This window comes from Crocuta crocuta, unplaced genomic scaffold (genome assembly GCF_008692635.1).
Source record: "Crocuta crocuta isolate KB4526 unplaced genomic scaffold, BGI_CrCroc_1.0 scaffold149, whole genome shotgun sequence".
Lineage (NCBI taxonomy): Eukaryota > Metazoa > Chordata > Mammalia > Carnivora > Hyaenidae > Crocuta > Crocuta crocuta.
Window position 1 is genome coordinate 3,967,732 of NW_027551561.1, and position 26,777 is coordinate 3,994,508.

Below are 26,777 nucleotides of genomic sequence, written 5' to 3' on the forward strand. Positions count from 1 at the left end.
ATCCTAAGGCCTCTGAGTACCTTTCTGCCATCTAAAAAGCCTAGAATTGAAGAAATCTGAGATGTACCTATTAGTCCTAAATCAGTGTAAGAGGACTGGGACCTTTTCCATTAGTTTTGAGGTCTGATGTTATTGAGGTCTGATGTTATGATTATATTAATAAGCAAGGGAAAGCCAAATGTTTGAAATGCTCTTGATATTATGAGTAAATAAATACCTCACTTTTTAGAAAAAGAGACAACTAACTTTTAAAAAGGCATCTGGGTGGCTCAGTCAGTTAGGTGTCCGACTTTGGCTCAGGTCATGATCTCATGGCTCATGGGTTTGAGCCCCTTTGGCTCTGTGTTGACAGCTCAGAGCCTAGAGCCTGCTTGGATTCTGTGCCTCCCCCTCTCTCTGTCCCTCCCCCACTTGTGTTCTCTCTCTCTCTCTCAAAAAATAAACACTAAAAAAAATTTTTTTAAGACAATTTAAATTTGTCTGCCCTGAACATCACAAAGAAACTCTTCCTGCCCATCTGCCAACTTAGTCTGATAACTTGTATTATAGGTAATGTTTGTGAAGGTTATTTCTTTTTTCATTTTATCTGTTTCAGCTTAGCCAGTCAGTTGCCACTGGTTGGTGTAGAAGCTGTGGATAAATTATCAGGAGCACAGTTCGGTTGTTCCCATTCTGTTTGTATTTGAGCCTTGACAGAGGATAAAAGAGCCTCTAACATATTCAGGAAACTGAACAGTTAGCTTAGAGCTTGCTGAGGCAAGCCCAAGTTTAGGTATGTAATAATATGTGAGATCTTGTTTATAAAAACTTCTAGTTTACCTTAGCACCTGGTTTTTGATTAGTTTAATATTCTGTGGTGTATTCCTAGAGTCACAGTGTTGGTGCTGCCTTCCAGTCTCCTCATGTGGGTCTACCCCATCCATAGCTATATGTGTGTAATGCTCCTTTGGTCCAGCCCACTAGTGTTAGACCTTCGTCCATTGAAGTATTAGTTCTTCTTAGCTTCTCACAAGTGAATTGGTTTAAAATGCTCTGTTACTTTATGGAACATAAAGTTAACAGTACAACTCTCTATCTTGCGTACTTGGAATCAGAATGGTGGACATTACATTCCTATTGTATCGGCTCTTACTAGAAACAAGCTTTAATATGGCCACTTACGCCGTTTGTGCTTCCTTAGCTTTTCCTAGAACTGTCGGATTAGAGACAGAAAGATAGCCACGGGAATGAGTCTCCCTTCTGCCTTGCTAAATGTTTCACCTTAAGCTATGTGACTGCATTTCTTTTTCTCTCTGCATGGCTACTTTTGAATTAGTGACAGAATTGAGGGAAAGGAGACTCCCGAGAAGAGAAGCACTGAAAGAATCCCAAATAGAAATTTCTGACAGATGTCTTGAGCTAGTTGATGGGATTGAAGCTCTGTGTCTCTTCTGAGATAAGGAAAGATAAGGAATGGTGGGTATTTTACACCAAGTAAATTGCCTCCAGTGCAGTTTCCTGGCTTTTTATTAAAACCGATAAAAAGAAGAGCAAACTAGATTGTGGGCTCTGCAAGGGCAAGGACCATATCTCTCTTCTACCATTGAATCTTCAGCACTTGGCTTGATTACATATGCAATAAATGTATAGTAATATTTGAATGGATGTTAACTGGGAGCTATTTTTTTCATCTGCACCTCCCCCCACCACCTTTTTTTCTTTCTTCATTGGATTTTTTTTTTCTTCCTAAGCTGAGGCTGTATGCCCAGTGTGGCGGCTTGAACTCATGGCCCTGAGATCTGCTCTACTGACTAAACCAGCCGGTGCCCCTCTTTGTTGGAAAATTTTGTTAAATTGCTTTATTGAGGTATAATTGATATTTTTAAAGTTGTGCATATTTAACATTTACAACTGGGTGAGTTTGGAGATAAGTATACATCTGCGAAACCATCACCACAATGTATGCCATAAACATCTCCATCATTTCCCAAAGTTTCCCCCAACCTTCTTTATTAATAATTATTATTATTATAAGACATACCCTCTCAACAAAAATTTTAATGGCCTTAATTTTTTTTAGCAGTTTTAGGAAAATTGAACAGAAGGTACAGAGACTTCCCATTCTTGCATAGCCTACCCCATTTGTTACAATTAATGGATCTACATTGACACATCATTATTACTTAAAGTCAAAGTTTACCTTAGGGTTCAGTCTTGGTGTTGTATATTCTGTGGGTTTTGACAAATGTATGACATGTATCCATCACTTTACCTACAGAGTAGTTTCATGGCTCTAAAAACTTCTATATTCCCCTATACCCTGGCAACTACTGATCTTTTTACGGACTCCATAGTTTTGCCCTTTACAGAATGTCATATAGTTGGAATCATACAATATGTAGCCTCTTTAGATTGGCTCCTCACACAAAGTAATATGCATTTAAGATTCCTTCATGTCTCTTCATGACTTTATAGCTCATTTTTTTTTTAGTGCTGAATAATAGTCCATTGTCTGCATGTATTTAGTTTATTCACCTACTGAAAGACATCTGGGTTGCTTCCCATTGTTGAAACATTTTAAGGTAAAACTTGGACACCATGTCATTTTACTCTAGATACTTAAGAAAAAAGCATAACCACAGTGCCATTATCACTAACAGTAAATCCTTAATATCATTTAATATCCTGTCCATATTCAAATTTTTGGAAAGCCCTTTTAAAATACTATAAACAAGCAATAAATAAAAAGTTTTTGACAAAAAAATAATAAGCCTCTAAAACGACAATTTCTTTATCACTAAAACTAAAGAAGGAAATCTCTTAGTGTATCATCTTTCAATTGAGTATACTCCTCTTATATATTAGTAGCTTGCTTTGTATTGAAACTGTTTCTGCAACTTGCATCTGTGAGTCCAGTGCTCACATTCATATTACTCACATTTCTCTCTTTGATCTTTAGAACATGCCCTGGTAGTTGTTATTATTATAAATGCTAGTAGCAAATATTTATTGAGCTTTTACTATATGCCAAGCACTGTGCTTTACATGCATTATTTCATGATTCTTGTGATCCAGTGGGTAGGTATTATTTATTATATCTCCCTCCAGTTAATTTAGTAATTTATTGAAGGTGTCATGGTTAATACATGAGCTGGGATGTGAATTTAGGTCTTCCTGGGCATGCTGTGAGGTTGAATGATCTAAAGCTGACCTTCTAAATTTCCTAATATATCTTTTGTCTGTTATTTTCCAGGCTGTAAGACTAGAAAGTACTTACCAGAATAGAACACGCTATATGGTAGTGGTTTCAACTAATGGTAGACAAGACACTGAAGAAAGCATCGTCCTAGGAATGGATTTCTCTTCTAATGACAGGTATGATACCACAAAAGGGAGGATGAGAAGACTCCTTTTTAAGTAACCTATTCCAGTTGCCTTTTGAGTTATTACAAAAACATCTTATGCTAATTCTACTCTTAAAGGTCAGTGCCTAAAACTAGGAAGCACAAAAGTATTTTAGCCATACTATCTTGAGGGATGAAAATGATTAGTGAATGTCTTTGATTGTGTTCCTAATTTATCACTATTCCTCACCTTCCTCTACCCTTAGGTGGTAATGAATATAAAGCAAATGATTTACACTTCAATCTCCAGGAATAAAAGGCTGCCTTTTCTTTGTAGTTGACTTTATTTTAAACAGTAATGATTCACCTAGGGCGTACCCTTGAATATAGTGCACCAGTGGGTCTTGGGTTCAAAGAGAGCCCACTTTAACTGTAATCTCTTCTACGTATTCATGGCCTTATGACACCTTGCTTTTACCAAATGTTTTGCTTCCTTTTTCCTTTTTTGAGGTAAAAGGGCAGGTTTGGGGGGAATTCTTTAAATTCAGAACAGAACCTTTTATAATCCTGAACCTTTGGCTCTAACAGTACTTTGCATCCTATAAGCTGTCATACATTACTCAGAACCTGGCTCTTTTTTGTCCATAAAGTTTATTGCTTTCCTTTTTTATTTTCCTACTTCTTCTGGAGAAACCTTGGGAAGACTGGAATGTGGCTAAGCAGATCTTTGCATTCTAGATAATAAGCCTCAGGAAATCCTGCCAGATGTCTTAAAGCATTGACTTCCTGGTTCGGGACTAGAATGGAACTTTGGAGTAGCTCGCAGTGTGACCCAGGCCTGGGAGAATTTAGCCACAAAGCAGGAGTGATTTTAATTGTCCTGATATTGGGAAGAAAAGAATCACATTGTCATTACATTTCCCAAACAAGTGTTTACCTACACTTGTACAGTCAACCTGAAAATTATTTGTGGTTTCACGAGGCCAGAGTTGTTACCTTGTTTAACTCTTACAGCCTTTAATTGTATGCTCTGAAATTACACAGGCTTATAAACTACATTTAGGTTTTCTCCTGCATGGATTTAACTTCTGGTGTTAGTTAAGCAACAGACCTTTGAGAAAGTAAGCATTTATCCTTTAAGTACCTACCTTACCTACATCATTAGTATTTTAAATTTTGTTAATGTTTTATTTATTTCTGAGAGAGAGAGCATGAGCAGGGGAGGGTCAGAGAGAGAGGGAGACACAGAATCTGAAGCAGGCTTCAGGCTCTGAGCTAGCTGTCAGCACAGAGCCCGACACGGGGCTCGAACCCACAAACCGTGAGATCATGACCTGAGTCGAAGTTGGACACTTAACCGACTGAGCTACCCAGGCGCTCCCATTAGTATTTTAAGACCTCTCATTTGGATTTTTATCTCTCTAGACTGTGCTGTCCCATACAGTAGCCACTAACCACACTGTGACCATTTAAATAAGTTAAAATTTAAATTTAAATTTCAGCCCCTCAGTCACAACTAGCCACATTTCAAGTACTCTGGATATATGTAGCTAGTGGCTACCATATTGGACAGTACATGTATAGAACATTTCCACTGTTGCAGAATGTTCAGTTGGACAGTGCTACTCTATATCTTATTTCCTTTGGTTCTTCCTGATTCTTCCCTTGGATACCTCATAAAACAGGAACTGGGATTGCATGGAAACTTCTTGAGTCTTACCCTAGAGATACAAGGCAACAACTTCAGATTCTCCTGACCCAGCGTGTGAGAAATCAGCTGCATAATCTTATCTCTTCTATTTATTTCAAACATTCCCAGAAATCATAAAGAATGCTTATTAATCTGGGTGCCCAATAATTTATCCTCAGTAATTGCATCTGTCTTCAGTAATGGTCCTGCCTGAATCATATCTAACCAAAAAAAAAATCTTATTTTATGAAAGACAGAATGTGATATGAAAAGCTATAGAAACTAGTGTTCATTCTGTTTGGTAACCTCAATATTATGAATTCCCATCCACCTTCTGTTTGAATAAGCTCCTTGAATAGTAAGAAGAGTGCTGCCCACTTCGGAATACTGGCACTCAGGTATCATTTCTAGCTCAACTATTGTTGAAGGAATTTGTATCATTTTATGTTAGAGAATATAAAAAGTTAATGTTTCAAAACAGCACTAAACCAAAGTAGACCCAGATTGTTTATGACAGACATATCTTCCCAAATAGTTCTCAAGATATGATAACACCATTCATTTAGCTTATTTACAAGTTCTCTGAGTATTGTCTTATAGTTTAAGGAACAGATTTTTAATATACAGTGTAACCTTGGTTTCCAAACTGCACTGAATATATTTCAAATTATAAAATAATAGAGTTTTTTGGTGTCATTTTATAATTTTTCTTTGTACCCCCAACGTCTTAAAGTGTCTGGTACATATAGCCACTCAATAAATATTTGTTAAATGGGATGAGTATCTACTAAAATAAGTACCTATACTTTAAAGGAGAAAAAAATCTCATGAAACTCAAGGTAAATTAGGTGTGCCTAATCCACGCCCCTGTTTCCTATCATGTGAAAAAGCTATTTCTTAATGGAAAGAAACAGCCTGACCTGAATATAAGCTGAAAATTTGATTCCTACATATCACTGTCACTTGTCCAAAGTTTAACTGGTGTTTGATCACAAAGCTCATAGATCACACACTTTTCGAACTCTGCATCTTCTTCTGTAGTTACTTAATATCAAGATTTGTCACTAGGCTATAAACCTTTTGTATTTATACCCAAACTATACTTGGTGCCAGGAACCTGGCTAAGCATTCACTTAAAAAAGAAAAAGAAAAGAAGGAAAAAGAAACTACTCTGAAAGTAACCCCACTCCATCTTGGGACGCCATTTTCAAAACAAGTTTTACTTGTGCTCACCTTGTCTTCCCTTTTTTTTTTCCCCTTCTTTCTCCACCTTGTCTTCTCAATGAAAATGGTGGCAGAGCTGTCTCTCCCCCCACCGCCCTGGACTCTAGCACGATAGCTGTGTGTCTGGAGTTCAGGCCCAGCCTTCCAATGTGGATAAGCTGTTGCAATCTTGATTTGACTCTCCTGAACTCTGGAATCATTAGTGGAGGGAGCATTGAGTAACACAGACCAGCAAGCACAGTGCAAAGCATGAGACACAGCCCACCTAGGGAATGGCCTTGCTTAGCCCTGCACTGACTCCAGCAGTCAAAGCTTGATATTCCTCATGTTGTTTTCAGTGCATCTTTATGATGTTCCCTGCCTTTCCCCACACCCCCAGTCACTTTCAGTTGTATTAGAACACTCACTAAAAATTCATACTCAGCATTGGTTTTATGTGACAATTCATATGTGTTGTTTCACTTTAAATATTTAAAATATTTATGATAATTCTATGAAAGTAGGTTTTGTTACCTACATTTTAAGATGAAGAAATTAAGGCTGAGAGAAGGTAAATAACTTGTCAAAAGGAATTGAAATACTAAAGGAGGTGAAATCCAGATATTTTGACAAAGTATAACTGCCAAAGAAGTGGTAGTTATTGTTATGTTTTGGCACTGTGATATACATTTTTAGTGTGTTATCTAACCTTCAAAAGAGCCCAGTAAAGAAGGTATTTTTATTTGGTTTTAGAGATGAGAAAACTGGAGCACAAAGCAATTAAATAATTTACCTAAGATGATACAGTTAGTGCCAGAACCCAGGCTCCAGAGCCCATCTGACTCCAGAGCCTGTGCTCCCAACCAGACTTTGCTGTTCTGCCTCCCATGCCTACAGTTCCTTCTGCTGTACTGGGCTCCTCTTCTAGATACATTGTCAGGGAGAGGGCGTCAGAGCCTTTGGGAGACTGGATGGAAGGGGAAAATGGTTTATGGCAGCCTTTAGGAGAGAAAGTGGCAGAGGTCTAGGGTAGACTACAGTTGTCCAGAGAAGTGGTGTGATAGAGACACAATTGAGAACCCATGGCTTTTTATCCCAACCTATGCCATTAACTTAAAGCTAGTTTCCTTCCTGAGCTAATGTCTCACTTAAATAGGATTTTAATATAGTAGGGCTGCCCTTTGGTTGGTTTGTTAACATTCCTATTCAGTCTGCATTTCAGCAGCGCCAGGCTAGTTCAGTGCATTTTCACCAAGCTCTGTTTTATTTATTTAAGTTGTATTGTGTCTGTTTCGTCTAACTTAATCACAAACCATTAACAATTAATTTTTTTTTTTTACATACTTTAATTCTCTTTCCCTTTTAGACTATTGAATGTGCTCTGATGTTCAGTAAATCTACATAAACCTCAGAATTAAATTTGAGCAAATTATGTATTCAGAGATCTTCAGCAACCAGCAGTAGTTCTTGACATTAGAAAAAATTTCAGAGGGTGCCTAGGTGGCTCAGTCAGTTAAGCATCCAACGCAGCTCGGGTCATGATCTCACAGCTTGGAGCCTAGAGCCTGCTTCACATTCTGTCTCCCTCTCACTCTGGCCTTCCCTCCCTGCTTCTCTCCCTTTCCCTCCCCCCTCGCTCAAAAATAAATACTAGAAAAAATTTTTGGAGTTATGTTAGGTGCTGAGACTTCAGGGTGAAACCTGCCGATCACAGCACCTGGATTTTTAGACAGTGACCATTTTTGAGATAGCAATACAGGTTGCTCAGTCAGTAAGTTTTCTTTGTTAAATCTGTAAGAACCTGACTAACCACTTGTTTGATACAGCTCCAGAGCACATGCATTAGGTTGATAATAATATGATAGAAATGCCTCCACTCTAAAGTGCCAGAATTTAGAGCTTAGGGGTTTATCCTTTGTGTTGAGTTAGTAAACAAACAACTGCTTCCTAGAATAACAGGAATTAACCTGTGGACTGTTTCTTGTCTTGCAGCAGCACTTGTACCATGGGCTTAGTCCTGCCCCTCTGGAGCGACACCCTAATCCATTTGGATGGTGATGGGTAAGAGCTTTCCCTTGTTATTCTCCTACAGAAAGCCAAGGGGTGGGGTTCCATCTTAGTGCCTATTCATTAAGCTGAATGGGAGGCCCAGTGTGCCCAAGTGAACTGTCATGTCAGCAACTCAGTGAGTCCTTTTAAACTCCTGTTTTGTAAAGTGGAGTAAAAATACAACTTGCCAGGGCTTCTCACTTCTGTTCTCTGGCTACGGTAAGAATCCAAACAAAGGAAAACTAGTTTGTTGGCTCAGTCTTTCATCTGAGCATGTAGGACTGTTGCAATGCTCTCCCAGAGGATGATATGTTCTGTTTCAAATAACTTCTTGCTGCTTCTGCCAGCTGTCAGCCTACAGTATAACCCCTCTCCTGTGCCAATTCCTTCAGTGACCCTCCACCCCCACCTCCTGGTGTTTTTAGAATGTGTCCCCAAGAGACCACGATGTTTGCTCCAGTTTATAAAACCGGGGTCAGGTTTGCTAAGAACACACAAGACCTCCAAATAGAAATATACAGCAGAACAGTTTGTCTATAGCTACAGCTGGGAAACTATATGTAATTTCCTAACTCCAGTGTGGGACTCCATTCATTTTGCGTTGTAGATAAAATCAGACAATTTGTTGAAGCTTTTCAGTCAGGCTTCTCCAATTAGGTTAACTATACTCTAATTAACTTCTACATGAAGTGGCCTGGTGATTTCTTCTACTGAGCCAGCAGTTGCAAGCCTGGGAAATGACCTTGAACACTCAAAACTGAAATAACCTACTCTCATTTGTGGATTTTTTGTCTCATTTTTTCCTTAGTGGGTTCAGTGTATCAACGGATAACAGAGTGCACATATTCAAACCTGTATCTGTACAGGCAATGTGGTAAGAGAACGTTTAATGTCTCTATGAAAGTTTTTAAATATATTACTAGGGGCAATATCTTATGAGTAATGGTATTTTAAATGGTACAGTTCTCTATGAAAATGCTCTATGATCTGTTTGTGGTTTTAAAATTGTGTGTGATCTGTTTGTGTGGTCCTCATAGTTAAAGATGACCTGAGAGTTCAGTTTTCAAATTATCGTAATGGACGGCCTTAAGCATTGGTAAACAAGTAAAATTTCAGATATGTTCTTAGACTCTGGAAGACACTTAATGGATCAGATTGTCAGTTGGAACAGAGTTTTGTAGGGACACATTGACTAAGGTAGTAACAGTCTAGAGCCAAATCTAGAACATCACAGTACTTTAATGTATTAGTATTGAATTTCTTAAGGTAATCAAGGATATTATTGATGGAGTTATAGGTAGATAAGTTTTCATTTAAATCGCTGGTGACTGTTTGCAAGACTGCATTATACATACAAATAAAACCTAAACATTATAGTTGTCAGTAACATTTCAGCTGGTGTATTGATCTTTTGGAGCTACTTAACTATGTGTCAGAAGTTTGCTTTATGTGGATTATGTCTAGTCACACCAGCTCCCCAAAATAATATTAGTAGCTCCTTATTATGCATGAGAAAACTGAAGTTTTGGAAAAGTCACATAAATGGCCTGAGAGTATCTCTTCTATTTAGATAGAATAGTCTCTTACTGTCTTGTTCTAGATCATATAGAAAAATGATTTCATATAACCAGGGAATGGTGTGACTCTGAGATTCAGAGTCTATCCCTGAGTCAGGGATTTGAATTTCAGTTTCTCATTCAGCCTCCTGTTTTGTAGTAGAAGTTCCCCTGAGGAACAGCATGGACTGAGTGAAAGCCAAAAAGGGAATAAAGGAGCCTGAAAAGATTCCAGGGAGCTCATTTGCCCCTGAATAACAGGATTGATAGGCTTGAGGTGAATAAAACAGAGTCAGTGAGCTTAAGAGTCATCATTTCATGCAGTAATTGAGGTAGAACAGAGTTATATGTTTAAGCCAGATTTTAGTTTTAGGGCACATTTCACAAATAAATTTCTCATGGAAAACTTACCTTCTTTGGCTAAGGCTCCCTTAAAAGGCAATTAACCTATATCTGTTCCTAGGTCCCAAGTAAAACCCCACAGCATAAGTTCCATAAATGAGTGTTTTCAGTTAAATTTTGAGGAGTGCAAAGCAGTCTTAATTCTTAAGACAGTGAAGATTCAAGTAATAACCAGTTCAATCTTTGATGTTCTAAAGCAAATTCACTTCTGTTGGCTCATTGCAGAATAAACTTTTTGATGTACCACATGGGGAGTAATGAACTGAAAGTCACAGGAAAAAATTAAAAAAAAGATGATGTATGGATCAAAGCAGCATTTAGACCAGGTGTTTCCTTCACAGGAAGGGGGTTACTGCAAACCTCCCACTCTGTATGCAGCTAAAGTATCTGAGGTGGTTAAGCCTTGAGTGTATTTTAGGACACTTACCCGAGACACTTGTGGCATATGCTTTTGAAGCACATGTTTCCTGGATGAAGAAAACATGTGTTGTATATCCTGTACCTTGCACTCAGCTGGCCCTTTACCTTCCAATCTATGTGATGACACTGAAATTCACTGATAATTCTCAGAATTTAACAAACTTCTCTTGAGAATTTGGCTTACTTTGAGTAATAGAAGGAATTTTGAAAGATTCTGCAACTTTGTTTTTAGGGAAATTTTTGTTGTCCTCGATAAAAATGGACTGAAATGTTTTTATTAAATTGGTAACTTATTTTTAAATTTACATTTTATGGGGTTGACGAGGGCTCAAAATAGACATTGTCATTTACTGTTGGTGGGAGAATAAACTAAAACAGCCTTTCTTAAGGATGATTTGCCAATATGCCTTACCATTCTGCATGCCCTTTTAACCTAGTAATTCTGCTTCTAAGAATTTATCGTAAGGTAATAATCATGGGTATATACAAAAATTTTAACTCTAAGAATGTTTGTCAGTGTTCTAATAATAGCAAAAAATGGAAAACAATTTAAATGTCTGAAAAGTAGGAATTAAATTACGATGCCTCCATGTTACTAAATATAATGCAACCATTAAGAATAATCTGGTTGATGGGACGCCTGGGTGGCTCAATCGGTTGAGTGTCCAACTTCGGCTCAGGCCATGATCTTCCTGTTTGTGAGTTCAAGCCCTGCATCAGGCTCAGTGCTGAAGCTTAGAACCTGGAGGCTGCTTCGGATTCTGTGTCTCCCTCTCTCTCTGCTTCTCTCCCACTCGCACTGTCACTCTCTCAAAAATAAATAAACATTAAAAAATTTTTAAAAAGAATAATCTGGTTGAAGATTATTGACATAGACATTGGTAAGAAGGTATAAAGTAAAATCAAGTTAAAAGGTATATAAATATCATGCCTTTATTACAGGTCTATGCATAAACAAAAAGACTGAAAAGATCTATACTAAAACCTTAACAGTGGTTATTTCTAGGGGGTCAGATTACAGGATATTTCTGCCTTTTACTTAAGGCCCCTAAATTTTCTAAAGTTAACATGGATCACTTTTGTTATGAGGCAGAAAAATTAAACAGCATTTTTAAAAGAAAGCTGTAAATGGATTGTCTATCGAATTCTCTTATACCATTTTCTTCCTACAGGAGACTGGCATTAGCTTACAGCTAAGAAGACATTTCATTTAGCAAATACTAACTGTGCTCCAACCATAAACTAGACATTCTTTTAGGCACTTGAGATATATCAGTAAACAAAATGTAGAAAGATCCCTACTCATATGTAACTAACTTCCTAGCATTTCTGGCCTTAGCTTTTCCCAAGTAGATAACCAAAAAGGTACTTTTCAGTTTTGTTATCCTTGGGTTCCTGAGTTCAGAGTCAGAGATTTAATTAGTCTTAGTATAACCAGAGCTATTCTTAGAAAGTAGCCCAGGCATATGAATAACTGTTTTAAAGAGACTGGGAAACGAAAGCAGCAAGAATGATAAATGTCATTAGATTAGTCCTTCCTGGGCATGGAAGGACATGTCCTTAAGGCTTAGGGACATCTAGGTATATGATTTTGTGGACCCTGTGAGAATCGTAGGGAACGTATGCTGTAAGATGATTCCGTGCCAAGGGAAACCAATCTTTGTATAGTTAACATAGTAAATGGTTGAGATCTTTAGTTGTGTAGTGACATAGCACACTCACAGCAAGTGCTGATACAGGGTCATGAGCTCCATAGGTACTTGTTTTTCACTGATGGGTTGTCAGTTCTCCTGCCCCCATCTCTAACCCCAGCCTTAATACTGCATCATATCTTTCAGCACGAAGTATCTAGCTGAATGCTATGAATAGGTAATATAGTATAATCAGAATCAGAGGATCTTAAATTCCAGATTCTCCAGAGGCCAAATTCTATAGGATCTAAAAATCAAAAGAATTTTGGGTACACATGGATTATTGGCTTTGGTGTCCCCACATCTCTACAGTGTACATTTTCCAATGTATCTTTCAGGTCTGCATTACAGAGTTTACACAAGGCTTGTGAAGTGGCCAGAATGCATAACTATTATCCAGGCAGCCTGTTTCTCACCTGGGTGAGTTACTACGAGAGCCATATCAACTCAGATCAGTCGTCAGTCAATGAATGGAATGCTATGCAGGATGTGCAGTCCCACCGACCCGACTCTCCAGCTCTCTTCACGGACATGTAAGTCAGTTCACTCAGGATCATGGAATTTTTCTCTACTGTGTCCTAGAGGGTCGTAAGCAACATGTTCTTCCCTAATCTCTCCTCTTGGTGAATTAATCGTACCAGTGATATTAGTCATTGTCTATACTACACATCTGCCACACACAGAACCCTATTCTTTCTGTCTGCAAAGGCTTTAGGAGTTTCACTCTTCGGCCCAATGGAATCTCCATAGTAAAGAACTGTAAGGCCATAAAATCCCATTCAGATTCCACTAATTTGAGATTTGAGTTTAAAGGGAGCTAGGGTAGGGCACCTGGGTGGCTTAGTCACTTGAGAATCCAACTCTTGATTTCTGCTCAGGTCATGGTCTCATGGTCATGAGATCAAGCCCCATGCCAGGCTTCGTGCTGAGCCTGGAGCCTGATTAAAATTCTCTCTCCCTGGCTTCCACATGTGTGCACCATCTCACTTGCTCTCTCTCTCTCAAATAAGTATTTGAAAAAAATAAAATAAAAATTTATAAAGCGAGGTTGGCTAAATAATGCCTTTGCATTATTTGTGAAAGAAGCATTTGGTAAGCAAATTAATGACATATACAGAAGCTTCTAAAGGGATGTTTCTAATACTTAAGAAAACAAGATGTTTCTAGTCAATTTAAAAGGCTGCCTAGGTTGTTACGCTAATTTTAAACTGATTTCTGTTCACGTTTTTCAAAAACTAATTTTCTTTTCAAAAAATAATTTATTGAATTCAAGTGTTGGAATCATCCCCACCTTTGTTTGCCCTTTTGGGTCTTTGTCAGTAAGATTTTATTAAGTCTCCCTGGTGTACTATTAAGTTGGATAAAAGCCTAACATGGAGGTGATGTTTATTTCCTTTTTAGTCTATGTGTTGAAACTTATGTGACTATTTTGGAAATTAATAAAGATGTTTATTTTGCTCTGAATTGATCTCTGCACTTCCAAGGTATTCTTCAGTTAGGAAAAGAAGAGTAGCTACTTCCTGTCTGACCATACAGACCTTCACCTTCAGATTCCTAAAGTCATACCAAAATAGTTCTTTTTAAGAAAATGCTTAATACAGGGGTGCCTGGGTGGTTGAGTTGGTTAAGCATCCATGTTCGGCTCCAGTCATGATCTTGTGGTTCGTGAGTTTGAGCCCCACATTGGGCTCTGCTGACCACTCAGAGCCTGGAGCCTGCTTCAGATTCTGTGTCTCCCTCTCTCTACACCTCCCCGGCTCACACTCTGTGTGTCTCTCTCTCTCAGGAAAATAAATAAAAATTTTTAAAAATATATTTTAAAAATTTTTTAAAGAAAATGCTTAATTTAGATAATGCAAACTCATTTTTACTAGAAAAGGTGAAATATCTAAGAATTGTGTGAATAGAAGAGTCAAAAAAGCATGGAAGCTCTTTTGAATAGGGTGTTATTGATACTAGGATCTTCTTTTTCATTAGCCCTAGTCCTTTGAAGGATCCCACAGTAACTGAAAAAATAAGAATTAGTCTGGCCTTCAGAATCTTAGAAAATGATACTGATTTCATGCTTTATAGCTGGTTGATGGGTATCAAAGGAATGGATGTCTCAATCTGACTCAAAAATGGACATTCTCGTTTTTTAAGTTTATTTATTTACTTTGAAAGAGACGAGGGGAGGGGTAAGAGAGAGAGAATCCCAAGCAGGCTCCATCCTAGCTGTCAGCACAGAGCCCAACACAGGACTTGTACCCACAAACCATGAGATCATGACCTGAGCTGAAGTTGGATACTTAGTCAACTGAGCCACCCAGGTTCCCCTCAAAAATGGACATTTTAAAGCAGAGAGAAAGCCCTTCTCATTTTTCACGATTTATTGGAGAAAATTTGGATATTACAGCAGAAAGAAAAGGAAAGGAAATTGACCATAATCCATCTATATCCCCAAGCAAAAAGAATAAAGTGTAGTCCCTGGCACATGGTAGAGGCTCATTACATGTTAGCTCTTAGTATGTACAATATAACCCTGATTTTAAGATACATTTACTTATATATGTCTGTCTGCCTCAGAAAGAGACTAAAAGCTATAGATCAGAGTATTGATGATAATCTCTGGTGCAGAGATTTTTAGTGATTTTTATTTTTACTTGCATTTTAACGTATTTTCCAAATTTTTCTCTAGTGAAATTGAGCAAGAAATTGTGTCTGTGTTGTAATGTTTTTCACATTCCCTCCTCCCTAAATTGACTAGAAAAGCCTAAAAAACAATGCACAGCTGTAATACAGGGAGAATGTATGCCAGAATGGATTGAAGTGCTCTACTGCAAATACAGTTTATATTTTGAAATCCAAGGAGGAGGAAGAAGAGAACACATGTGTGTAGTACCTCCAGTGTATATCAGATATTATGCCAGGCACTTCAGACATGGTACCACATTTAATCCTCATAAGAATCTCATGAGGCAGAGGCAGATGTTATTATTGTCCTCATTTTATAGAAAAGGAAACCTGAGAGAAGGGAAGGAATTTGTTCAAAGTTGTTCCGCTGGTAAGTAGCAGAGCTGGAATTAAAACCCAGGTGTGTCTGCTCCCAAACCACTCTGCTTCAAGTGTTGTGAAGGATTAGGAGAAAGATTGCTAAACTAGGGAATTTAACTTATGCACGTAGGTGGTAAAATTTGTTTTTATCAATATTTTCTTTCTTTCTTTCTTTATTTCTGAAAGAGAGAGAGAGAGAGAGAGCCAGCGTGAGCAGGGGAGGGTCAGAGAGAGAGGAGGACACAGAATCTGAAGTAGGCTTTAGGCTCTCAGCTAGCGGTCAACACAGAGCCCGATGTGGGGCTCAAACCCACGAACCGTGAAATCATGACCTGAGCTGAAGTTGGACGCTTAACCAACTAAGCCACCCAAGCACCCCTTTATCAATATTTTCTAATAGAAGACTGAAATATAAGTTTCTACCATTAGCTATATCTAGAAAAAATGGTGAGGAATATGATTAAGAATTTTAATCCTGGTCAAGACAGGGATGCCTTGATGGGTAGGGAAATGGCACCAGTATTATCTGTATTCTGTAGGGCTCATATGAAACTAAGAGCCCAAGTGGTTGGGAGCCCCAAGGTTGTGACAGGTCAGAGCATCCATCTTTGGAGATTACTGAAGCTATTTTTGCAGCCAGTGATAAGGCTGTAGGCAGCACAGGCAGGCAAGATGCCTGAAGGCTTAGTCCATTTCCATCTCCAAATAAGGAGGTGCAAAGCAGATACCTTTCTTGAGTAGGTAAGAGGGAAAGATGAGACAGAAAGTGCTCTTTGTCAGCCTCACTCAAATTCTGCATAATATGAAATAATGCTTTTAGAGAGAAGCATCCAGTTACGTTGAACCAATGCCTTTCTAGTAATTGGAGAGTCAGCTTCCTAGTTTAATTTCCTATTAAAGTTCCAAGGGTAATTTTATTTTTAAGAGTCAGAAGATTAAGGGAGGCAACATAATCCTGCAGGTAGGGTGTTAGGCTGGGCTGAGAGTGCTGGTTCTGCTGCCAGAGTATGTGATCTGTGGCATGTCTAACCTTTCAGCTGTGTTTGTTTCCTTTATCTGTAAAATGGGGATAATAATGTCACAGAGAGGTTATGAGAGCTTTCATGAAAAGGAACACATTTTGGATAGAAGTCCTCTGGGTAGTTAATTCTTAGAAACCCATTTTGGAGAGAATTTGCCTCATTGAAGAAGGCAGAAGTCATTCTTTTGTCTTTCCTGTTTTCTAGAACAACAACAATGAATGATCAGCCTTAAGTGGTATTTTAACCTACAGAAGACCCAGTTCCATAGTGGATCACAGCATTGTTCTATCCAGCTTGGTCTTCTAGCCCAGCAGGCGGTAGTCAGGGGTACTTGTTGGAGAAGTACAGCTCTGGTTCTCTGTTAAAGTAGCATGCATGTCCAGCATAGCCTATTTGTCTTTACTGATGTATATGAATATATTTAAGGGTTTTTACATGTACAGCCTAAGTAATAACTTTTACATATTTACATTCTATATACCTTGTGCAAAGAAACCTTTCTTACTTTTTTTTTTGCCATGCTTCCAGAATATAAATTTTTGAGAGTAATAGAGGGAAGGTCTGCCAGTTGGGAAACATAATCAAATGGCACGTTCATTAGGCTAGTCAAATGCCTGCCTAAGAAAAAAATTACCATTTCTCTCTTCTCAGACCAACTGAACGTGAGCGAACAGAAAGATTAATTAAAACCAAATTAAGGGAAATAATGATGCAGAAGGATTTGGAGAATATCACATCCAAAGAGGTAAGAAACCTTGAGTTCTCCTGTTCCAAGGCTAGGAGTGGAAGAACAGTCGGTGTGGGGTTAGAAATAGTGAGTGAGTGGGATGCCTGGGTGGCTCAGTTGGTTAAGAGTCCGACTTCAGCTCAGGTCATGATCTCATGGCTTGTGGGTTCGAGCCTCATGTCGGGCTCTGTGCTGACAGCTTGGAGCCTAGAGCTTGCTTCTGATTCTGTGTTTCCTCTCTCTGCCCCTCCCCTGCTCTCACTCTGCCTCTCTCTCAAAAATAAAAAAAAAAAAGAAAATTAAAAGAAAAAATAGTGACTGATTGAAAGTACAGAGGTACTTTTCAGAGATTAATAAAATATGCCCTCTTTGTTTCAGATACGAACTGAGTTGGAAATGCAAATGGTGTGCAACTTGCGAGAATTCAAGGAATTTATAGATAATGAAATGATAGTGATCCTTGGTCAGATGGATAGTCCTACACAAATATTTGAGCACGTATTCTTGGTAAGTCTCAGGGCCACTTTAAGTGATGTGCTGAATCTAGTCCATATTATATTTAAATAAAATGTAACTTAAAAACAAAGGTAATAAATACTCAAACTTCGTCATTGCCTAGTTTTTTACTACATTTTTACTGTTATCTGTGCTCTTAGGTTATTTACACCTATTGTATGGTGGAAATGTTATGTAGTAGTGTGCTTCTGTTCAGTAGTGTGCTTTTCCCAATTCCTCATTCAGTGACATCAAGCTGGTAGGTTAAAATTGACTGCTCAATGGGCACCTGGGTGGTTCAGTTGATTAAGCGTCCAAGTCTTGATTTCTCAGTTCAGGTCCTGATCTCACAGTTGTGAGATTGAGCCACACATTACCTCTGCACTGAAAGCATGGAGCCTGCTTGGGATTTTCTCTCTCCTTGTCTCTATGCGCCTCTCCTGCTCATGTGCATATTCTCTCTCTCTCTCTCTCTCTCAAAATAAATACATTTTTTAAATGATGGGTGGTAGGGGCACCTAGGTGGGTGACTCTGTTGGTTGGGCATCCAACTTCAGCTCTGGTCATGATCTGACGACTCGTGAGTTCAAGACCTTCATCAGGCTCTGTGCTAACAGCTCAGAGCCTGAAGACTGCTTCCGATTCTGTGTCTTCCTCTCTCTGCCCCTCTCCCACTCATGCTCTGTCTCTTTCTCGCAAAAATAAACAAACATTAAAAAAAATTTTTTTAAATAATGAGTGGGAAAATTTGCACCAAGGAAATGGGCAAATGCTACAAATCAGGCCCTTTTCTTCCCCCATCGATTGTTAAATATCTGTCTCATCTGTTCTTCATGACAGTCAAAAGTCAAAAACAGGAGCCTGGGTGGCTCAGTTGATTGAGCATCCAGCTCTTGATTTCGGCTCAGGTCATGATCCCAGGGTCATAAGATGGAGCCTCAGGGTGGAGCCTGCTTGAGATTCTCTCTCTCTATCCCTCTGTCCCTTTCCCCCACCTGCATACTCTCTCTATCTCTCTTTCAAAAAGCAAACAAACAGAAAAACAGAACAGTCCATAATAGTTTTATATGATGCATCCAAATAGAATGATCCTTTGAGGTCATCACTCATTCAGATCTGCCAAATTTGCCTAACATCTAATCTATCTGAGCAGAGCAGGTGGGAACTACTTATAACTGAGATGCTATTGGACTTTTAAACATTTGGAACCTTATAGCCACATTTTGAGTTCCCCAAATACTTTTGTGATTGCTAAAATTTCAGTGACTTAAAATTGTTCTTCATGGTTGCTGAACATCCAGTGACCTGCAGTTAGCCCAAGGACACCTTTCTGACTGATGGTTTGGGAGACCTTCTACAATCCTAAGACACGCTTTCCTACCAAATGTTAGTTTTAGTTTCCATCTGTACATGGTAGTGGGAATGAGGTTAAAAAAGGTCATTAAAGGGGCGCCTGGGTGGCTTGGTTAAGCGTCCGACTTTTGCTTAGGTCATGATCTCGCGGTTCGTGGGTTCGAGCCCCGCGTCGGGCTCTGTGCTGACTGCCAGCTCAGAGCCTGGAGCCTGTTTCAGTCTGTGTCTCCCTCTCTCTCTGACCCTCCCCTGCTCACGCTGTCTCTCTCTCTCTCTCTCCTAGAAATAAATAAAACATTTAAAAAAAAAAAAAAAGGTCATTAAAATCAATGGGGAATGTCAAAACTTTGTTTTGTTTCCACTTCCCACACACTGACCAAAAATGCTAGTAACTAGAAACTAAATTGATTGGTTTGAATTTCACTTCCTTTCTCCGTGAGAGCATTTATGAAATGATTAGAAGCTGAGAAACAGGAGACAAGAGGAATAAATGCACAGGAACTGGCCAAATTGGATCATCTTACCCTGAATATTCAAGAGTATCAAGCAGTCAGATTTTATGCCATTGAAGGCTTGTGCCCTGAATTAATTTTTTGACACCGTGTGTGCTTGTAGAGTGATTCATAGTGGTGTATAACTGTGCAATTACTCATGAAAAGCTGTGAGCTGGAAAAGGAACTTTTTTCCCATTATTTTAACTTGACCAATGTGTGTTGCCATGTCTAAGTGTAGATCATACTGCAAAGCTGTCATTGACCTTTCCATTTGTAAAGCACTGGCTTCATTGTCTTGTGTGTATACCTCCACAAGGGTTCAGCTTTTCCCTGCTGTTGTGTTCTTGGAAAGAATGTTTGTGTTATCTATAGAAAACTTATGAGTCACACTCATTCAAATGGACCCTGTCCTGACTGTGTCCATGTAACATGACTAATTTTTATGAGGGCAAGTGCCTATAGCCAAAAATAGCTCATGTTAGAAAGTGACCGTGGCTATAAACTTGGAAGTCACTTTTCCATTAGCTTATATTAATACCAAAAAGGATGTAGACATGATGAATATGAAATACAATTAACACCTGACTATTCAACCTGTTTAACTTTGGGTATACTTCCCTGTGTCTCTGATGCCGCCTCCTCAAGAACTACCTTCTTCTTACTCCCTCTTCAGATGGTTTATTTTAGGACAAATAGAGAAATTTTAATAGTATTCTTAGGAAAAAACAGTCCAGTTCTTCCCAGATTAGAGTCCCTAATCAAGTACAAATACATCTCAGTGTTTGTACTAGCATATTCATCCTGTTATTTCATGATTATTGGCATTGCTTTCTGTCTTGGGTTTTTTACTTATTATAAAAATGATTCATGTTCATTATACAAAGCTTAGACTATTTAAAAAAATTTTTTTAATGTTTATTTAGTTTTGAGAGAGAGACACAGGGTGTGAGCAAGGGAGGGTCAGAGAGAGAGGGAGACACAGAATCCGAAGCAGGCTCCAGGCTCTGAGCTGTCAGCACAGTGCCCAACCCGGGGCTCAAACCCACAAACCACGAGATCATGACCTGAGCCGAAGTCAGCTGCTTAACTGACTGAGCCACCCAGGTGCCCCTATTTATTTTTTTAGTGAGCTATACAAAATCCATTCCTTTCTTTCTATTTATTTATTTTTTTATAGCTTATTTATTTTTGAGGGGTGCCTGGGTGGCTAAGTTGGTTAAGCATGCAACTTCGGCTCAGTTCATGGGTTCGAGCCCCGTGTGGGCCTCTGTGCTGACAGCTAGCTCAGAGCCTGGAGCCTGTTTCGGATGCTCTATCTCCCTCTCTCTCTGACCCTCCCCTGTTCACGCTGTCTCTCTCTCTCTCTCAGAAATAAATTATAAAAAAACATTTAAAAAATTTTATTTTTGAGACAGAAACGAGATGAGCGGGAGAAGGGCAGAGAGAGAGGGAGACACAGAATTTGAAGCAGGCTCCAGGGTCTGAGCTGTCAGCACAGAACCCGATGTGGGGCTCCAACCCACGAACCACGAGATCGTGACCTGAGCCAAAGTCTGACTTAACTGACTGAGCCACCCAGGCGCTCCTCTCTATTTATTTTTTTATTGAAGTGTAATTTAATTAACATACAATGTTATATTAGTTTCAAGTGTACAACATTGTTGATTCAACAGTTCTATACGTTACTTAGCGCTCCCCACAATAACTGTGGTCACCAAACAACATTATTACGGTATTACTGACTGCATTCCCCATCCTGTACATTTTCATGTCTGTAATTTATGACTGGAAGTTTGTAACTCTTGAACTATTTTTTTAAGCTTATTAATTTATTTTGAGAGAGGGAGAGAATGAATACAAGCAGGGGAGGGGAAGAGAAGGAAGGGGACATAGTATCGGAACCAGGCTCTATGCGGATAGTAGAAAGCCTGATGTGGGGCTCAAACTCACAAACCCTGAGATCCTGACCTGAGCCGAAGTCAGACGCTTAAGCAGCTGAGCCACCCAGGTGAGGAAGTTTGTAACTCTTGATCCCCTTTATCTATTTCACCCATCCCCCGCATCCAGCTTTCCTCTGGCAACTGCCAGTTTGTTTTCTATATTTGAGTTGGATTTTGTTTGCTTTTTATGTTCCACATATAAGTGAAATCATATGATATTTGTCTTTCTCTGACTTATTTCACTTAGCATGATTATTGGCATATTTTTCTGTCTTGGATTTTTTAATTTATTACAAAAATAATTCGTGTTCATTGTAGAAAGCTTAGACAGTTTCAGAAGGCAATAAATAACATAACACTTGCTCATCACCAAAAGAGATAAGCGCTAATATCTTTTGTTATATAATATTAGTCTTTTTTTTTTTTTTTTACTTTTTTAACGTGTACCTATAGATCTTTGAAAAAGGTAAAGTCTACTCAGCTTCAGATACAATTGTTTTCTAGAAAATGGACATTTTCTAGAAATGAGAATATTTTTCTTATTTGGGAAAAACTTTCAAGCTGGAGGATTCTGAAATTTAACTCTTATCCAACAAAATGGGTACAGGAACACTTCTTCCTCAATGGCTTCCTCCCTTTGTTTGTACCACCATATCCTGTATCCAAACCCCTATCTCTTCTCCAGGGAGTCAGTGCTCTGCTGGCTTTCCCAGCAATTGACACGGAAAAAGAGGTCTTATCCAAGCTGCAAGTGATGGTGTTAGTTTTCTGCAAAGTCATTTCATCTTGTGCTTAGCTGCCGTGCCTGGAGCGCAAGCAGATTGTATGAAGGGAGGCAGCAGGATTTTTCCCCTCCCTTTGGAAGAATGCTCAGCTCTGCAGTGCACTACACAGAGATGTATATTTAGAAAGGTGTCCAGCTGGTATGGAGAAAAGTATAGAGCCTAGTTTAAAGAAAATCTTCATTGAGAAGGGAGGATTGATTGGTTGGAAGCCAGGGTATTTCCAGAAAAAGTTCTTCCACACCCTTAAGAGTGTACCACTTCTCTGAGCTGGAAACCTTTGCCCAACCAAGTCTTAATATCAACAGCTCTCCTGGATGTTGTCCCATTTGGCTGAGAAAAAGCTAAATGTGAACAGAGACCCTTTGCTGAAAGGCAGCTTTCTTAGTTGAACAAGAGAAACCAGAATATTGGACACAACCAATAATTTTGTTCATGAATAAAAAACTAGTTGATTTTTATTGCTGATTGTTCCCTTTTTCAGTATTTGATATTACAGCTCATTTTAGAATAGTGTTTCCTTTTCAAAGAAAAATTAAGCCTCAAATTGGTAGTTACTTCTGTATGTGCAGAGAAATGGAGGATATGGGAACAGATAAAACTTAAATCAGATGGGCTATTTTAATCCTTCATGATTTTGTCCCTCACCTGAAGATGTGTAGCATGAACTTTCCTCAGAAGGAAAAATTAATAGAGATCACGTGCCTGGTTGTCTCAATAATTTGATTCATAATATTGAGCCTGTAGGTGTAGTATGATGAAGATACGGACAGGATACCAAGCCCTGGAGATGATGTCAAGTTTTATTGATCCTAGCAGAACTCGAGTACAGTCTTCCTTCAGGTGCTATAAATGTACTGTCTTTTATTGTGCTTGGAACATTTGGACCCTCACAAGGCTATTTCCTGAGGATAACATTTGAGAAGAAATTAGCCACTTGGGGACGCCTGGCTGGCTCAGTTGGTAGAGCATGCAACTTGATCTCAGGTCATGAGTTTGAGCCCCACATTGGGTGTGAAGCCTACTTAAAAATATTTTTTTTTAAGAAAAAAAGAAAGGAATTAATCACTCAGGTCTTTGGGAATGGCACAGTATAGGGGAACCAGAGTGAAAGATGGAAATGAACTTAAGAATGTATTATAGTCCCAAGATTTCATTTTACACTTCAGTAAGATTAGAATATGCTTTGCATAATTACATAAAACATACTGGAAAAACCCCATGGAATTGTGTCATTGTAAGCCTGAAAAGCATGGAGGAAAAAAATAATAAATGGAGTCTATGGATGGCCCCAGGTGGCTAATGTGCATGGCATTTATATTGAGGACAGAAAAGTAATTACACCAGATAGACTCCAGTTCTTTCTTTCAGGCTGAACCTGAAGCAACCCTAAGCACAGCCCAAATCACATTGTATGGACTTCACTGAGTCAGTAGCCAGAGCTTTTAATTTCTTTTGTTTCTGGATGTGTGCCATTTCAGATTGTCAGATTGAATTTTCTCTGGACAGGTAGATGAAAACCATGGACTTTTCCCATCACGTAAGGGTTATTTCCATTTATCTGGACAGAGTTCCACAGAGGATTTAGATTTCTAAATTAAGAAGTGAAGTGGTCACATTTCCCTGGCTACAATTTAGCCAGTCAACCCTTATGGCTTGCTTCTGTCTCCTTGAAGTTCTTTGTAGTTCTTAACCTCTTTCTTTGGTGTGGGAGCATATTTCCTAAGGTTGAGCACAGAGCCTTCAGAATCTCCCATATTTTTTTAAAGCAAGTCAGCTGAGCCCTGGTCTGTAGAAAATACCAATTGTCTATCAGTCCATTTACCTAAATGCACCTTCAAAGCCTCCTTGATATATCTCCCAGTTCAACAGCCAAATTAAATTACATATAATTTGTAATACAATGATAGTGCTTGCATAACACAAAATAAACATAATCGGTTTCATAGTATTTCATTTATTTATCTTATTTGGTCTTTCATTCAACAAACATTTGTTGACCCTCTTTTTTATACCAGACATGAGGCTAGATATTTGAGCAATCTGATCTGATCTGATTCTACAAGGATAGAGTAATGAGTTCTATCAGATAAATATTCATGGAAGGCCAATGAGATAAAGATACAAAAGTGACCCCTAGTTAGACAATTAGAAGAGGTCATTAGTAACATTAGCAAGAGTGGTGAGAGCAGAAGCTGCAGTGCTGTGAGTTGAGACAGAAAGTGAATAATCAGAGAAGGTATTAGATTTTATTTCTATGAATCTTGGCAAGGGAAGGGAAAAAAGGACCATGTCTAGAAATGAATTTAGGATGGAAAGATGGTTTTTCCATTCTAATATGGGAGAAACTTTTGTTTTGGCAGGGGGGAACGGAGACTTAAAACAATAGAAACTTCTCAAAGTTCTGTAGGCTGAAGTCTGAGATAAGGGCACTGTGTGGTCAGGTGACAGCCATCTTCTGGGTCATTGACCTCTCTGTGTATTCTCTCATGGCAGAAAGGACCGGGAAAGGGGCACCTGGGTGGCTTAGTCGGTTAAGTGTCCGTCTTTCGCTTAGGTCATGATCTCATGGTTCGTGGGTTCGAGCCCCGCGTCAGGCTCTGTGCTGACTGCCGGCTCAGAGCCTGGAGCCTGTTTCAGTCTGTGACTCCCTCTCTCTCTGACCCTCCCCTGCTCATGCTGTCTCTCTCTCTCTCTCCTAGAAATAAATAAAACATTAAAAAAAAAAAAAAAAGAAAGGACCGGGAAAAACTTTGTAATTTGAGAATGTACCCATTAGGTTTATAGGACTAGGTGTGGGAGGAGTGTTCCATTTTACAGATAAGGAAAATGAAGACAGGTTAAGCAGTTTGCCCAATGCCCCACAATAGAATGGAGATTTGAACTGAGTCTTCTAATGCTAAATTCCATTTAATGCATAATTCTAAATTAGGTAAATTCTTTTAAATGTTTGCCTTTTCAAAAGAGATGAACAGATAGTCCAAAGATAGAAAATGGGCCTGAAACACTGAAAAGTTGCTCACTTTTAAGAGAAATGCAAATTGAAATGACACTGAGATAACATTTCACACCTATCAGATTGGCAGAAATTCAGAAGCTTAACCACACATTTTGTTGGCAAGACTCTGGGGAAAGGGGCACTCTCCTACACTGCTGGTGGGAATGCAGCATTGTTTCAGCCTCTGCAGAGGGGAATTTAGCAATGCCTAACAAAACTGCACATTGGCTCAACAGTCTCATTGTCACAGATATGAAACATCATTCCTAGGAGACTAGTTGAATCAGCTATTCTATCACTATCTCATGAAGTGCTCTGTAGGTGTAAGAAAGAGGAAGGAAGGTCCCTGAACTGTGCTGTGGAATGGTTCGGAGGCTGTCCTGTCAAGTGAAACAAGTGAAGAACCAAACTATGTTATCGTATACTACTTTTACGTAAGGAAGAAGTGATAGTAGGGACGTTATTTGCTTATATTTTTTGCAAAATAGAACATAAGTAGAGTAAACCAGAAACTAGTCACAGTGGTTTCTTTTTGGGAGATTGGAGTAGGAGTGAGGGTTCAAGTTTACCTTTTAATAAACTTTTGACTTTCAGTCTTATGAAAGTTTTGCATATTCAGAATCAAATGGAAAAGAATGGAAAAAGCATACTCTAAAATTAAATACAAACAGGAGCCAGTGAACCCAAATATATATCAAATGGGTAACTTCGCAGAAAAATTCAGATAACTTTCAGCATAATATTCTGATTTAACCTCTTCATGGAAAGAGGAAAAATAATCTGCAAAGAAAGAAAAAAAATTTTGAGAGAGAGAATGCATAGGGATGGAACAGAGAGAGAGGGAGGAAGAGAGAATCCCAAGCAGGCTCAGTGCAGAGCCCAACGTAGGCTTGAACTCCCGAACCATGATGTCACGCCTGAGCTGAAGTCAGATGCTTACCCAACCGATTCAACCAGACAACCCAGAAAATTTGAACTTAATGGGTTTGTAATTGGTATTAGAATAATAATTTTGAAATTCCTGTGTAATAGAGCAAATGAGTTGCTGTATAGGGAGCTGTAAATGATGGCAAAGGGCAAGAAAGAAAGGAAGTACCTTGTGGTGTTAAATTTGAATTGGAGGTACCAGTGCAAATTCAATATTTTATAAAAAAATATTTCCTAGATCTGTCCATTGAAAAGTTTAGAAGCAATGATACATAATTATAAGCCTATCTAATTAATGTCCAGATCTTGATTACAAAATATCATTCTTTGCTAAAACCAGGACTCCTTGGGGAAATGGCTATTTCTTTTTTTTTTTTTTTAAGGGGATTTTTTTTTTTCCCCCATTTTNGTGTCTGTTCATATCTTCTGCCCGGAAATGGCTATTTCTAAACAACTCTTAAACTAGGAAGCAGGAAAGTACTCCAAGAATAGTGGGATCATATCAAAAGGAGCTTGCCTGCTTGAAGGGATTGCCACTGGGCAAATTTAAGACAAATTGAATGTCAAAAGAAAGAAATGGTAATAGATAAAACATTCTAAATGCAATAAGAATTCAAGAGTTCAGAATGTGGAAGGAATGATTAGGTGAAGCTCTCTTTTACATAATAATGT

General features: G+C 38.7%; 1 protein-coding gene across 3 annotated transcripts in view; it reads left to right on the top strand.

The window, feature by feature from the left end:
* Nucleotides 1-26,777, top strand: part of SSH2 (slingshot protein phosphatase 2) — a 250,679-nt gene that overhangs the window by 194,435 nt on the left and 29,467 nt on the right. For all 3 annotated transcript variants that reach the window (XM_077749595.1, XM_077749597.1, XM_077749596.1), the window contains 6 exons: nt 3,233-3,354; nt 8,209-8,277; nt 9,074-9,139; nt 12,673-12,867; nt 17,041-17,134; nt 17,495-17,623. In XM_077749595.1, coding sequence (XP_077605721.1) covers nt 3,233-3,354; nt 8,209-8,277; nt 9,074-9,139; nt 12,673-12,867; nt 17,041-17,134; nt 17,495-17,623 — 675 coding nt within the window. The remainder of the gene's footprint in view (nt 1-3,232; nt 3,355-8,208; nt 8,278-9,073; nt 9,140-12,672; nt 12,868-17,040; nt 17,135-17,494; nt 17,624-26,777) is intronic.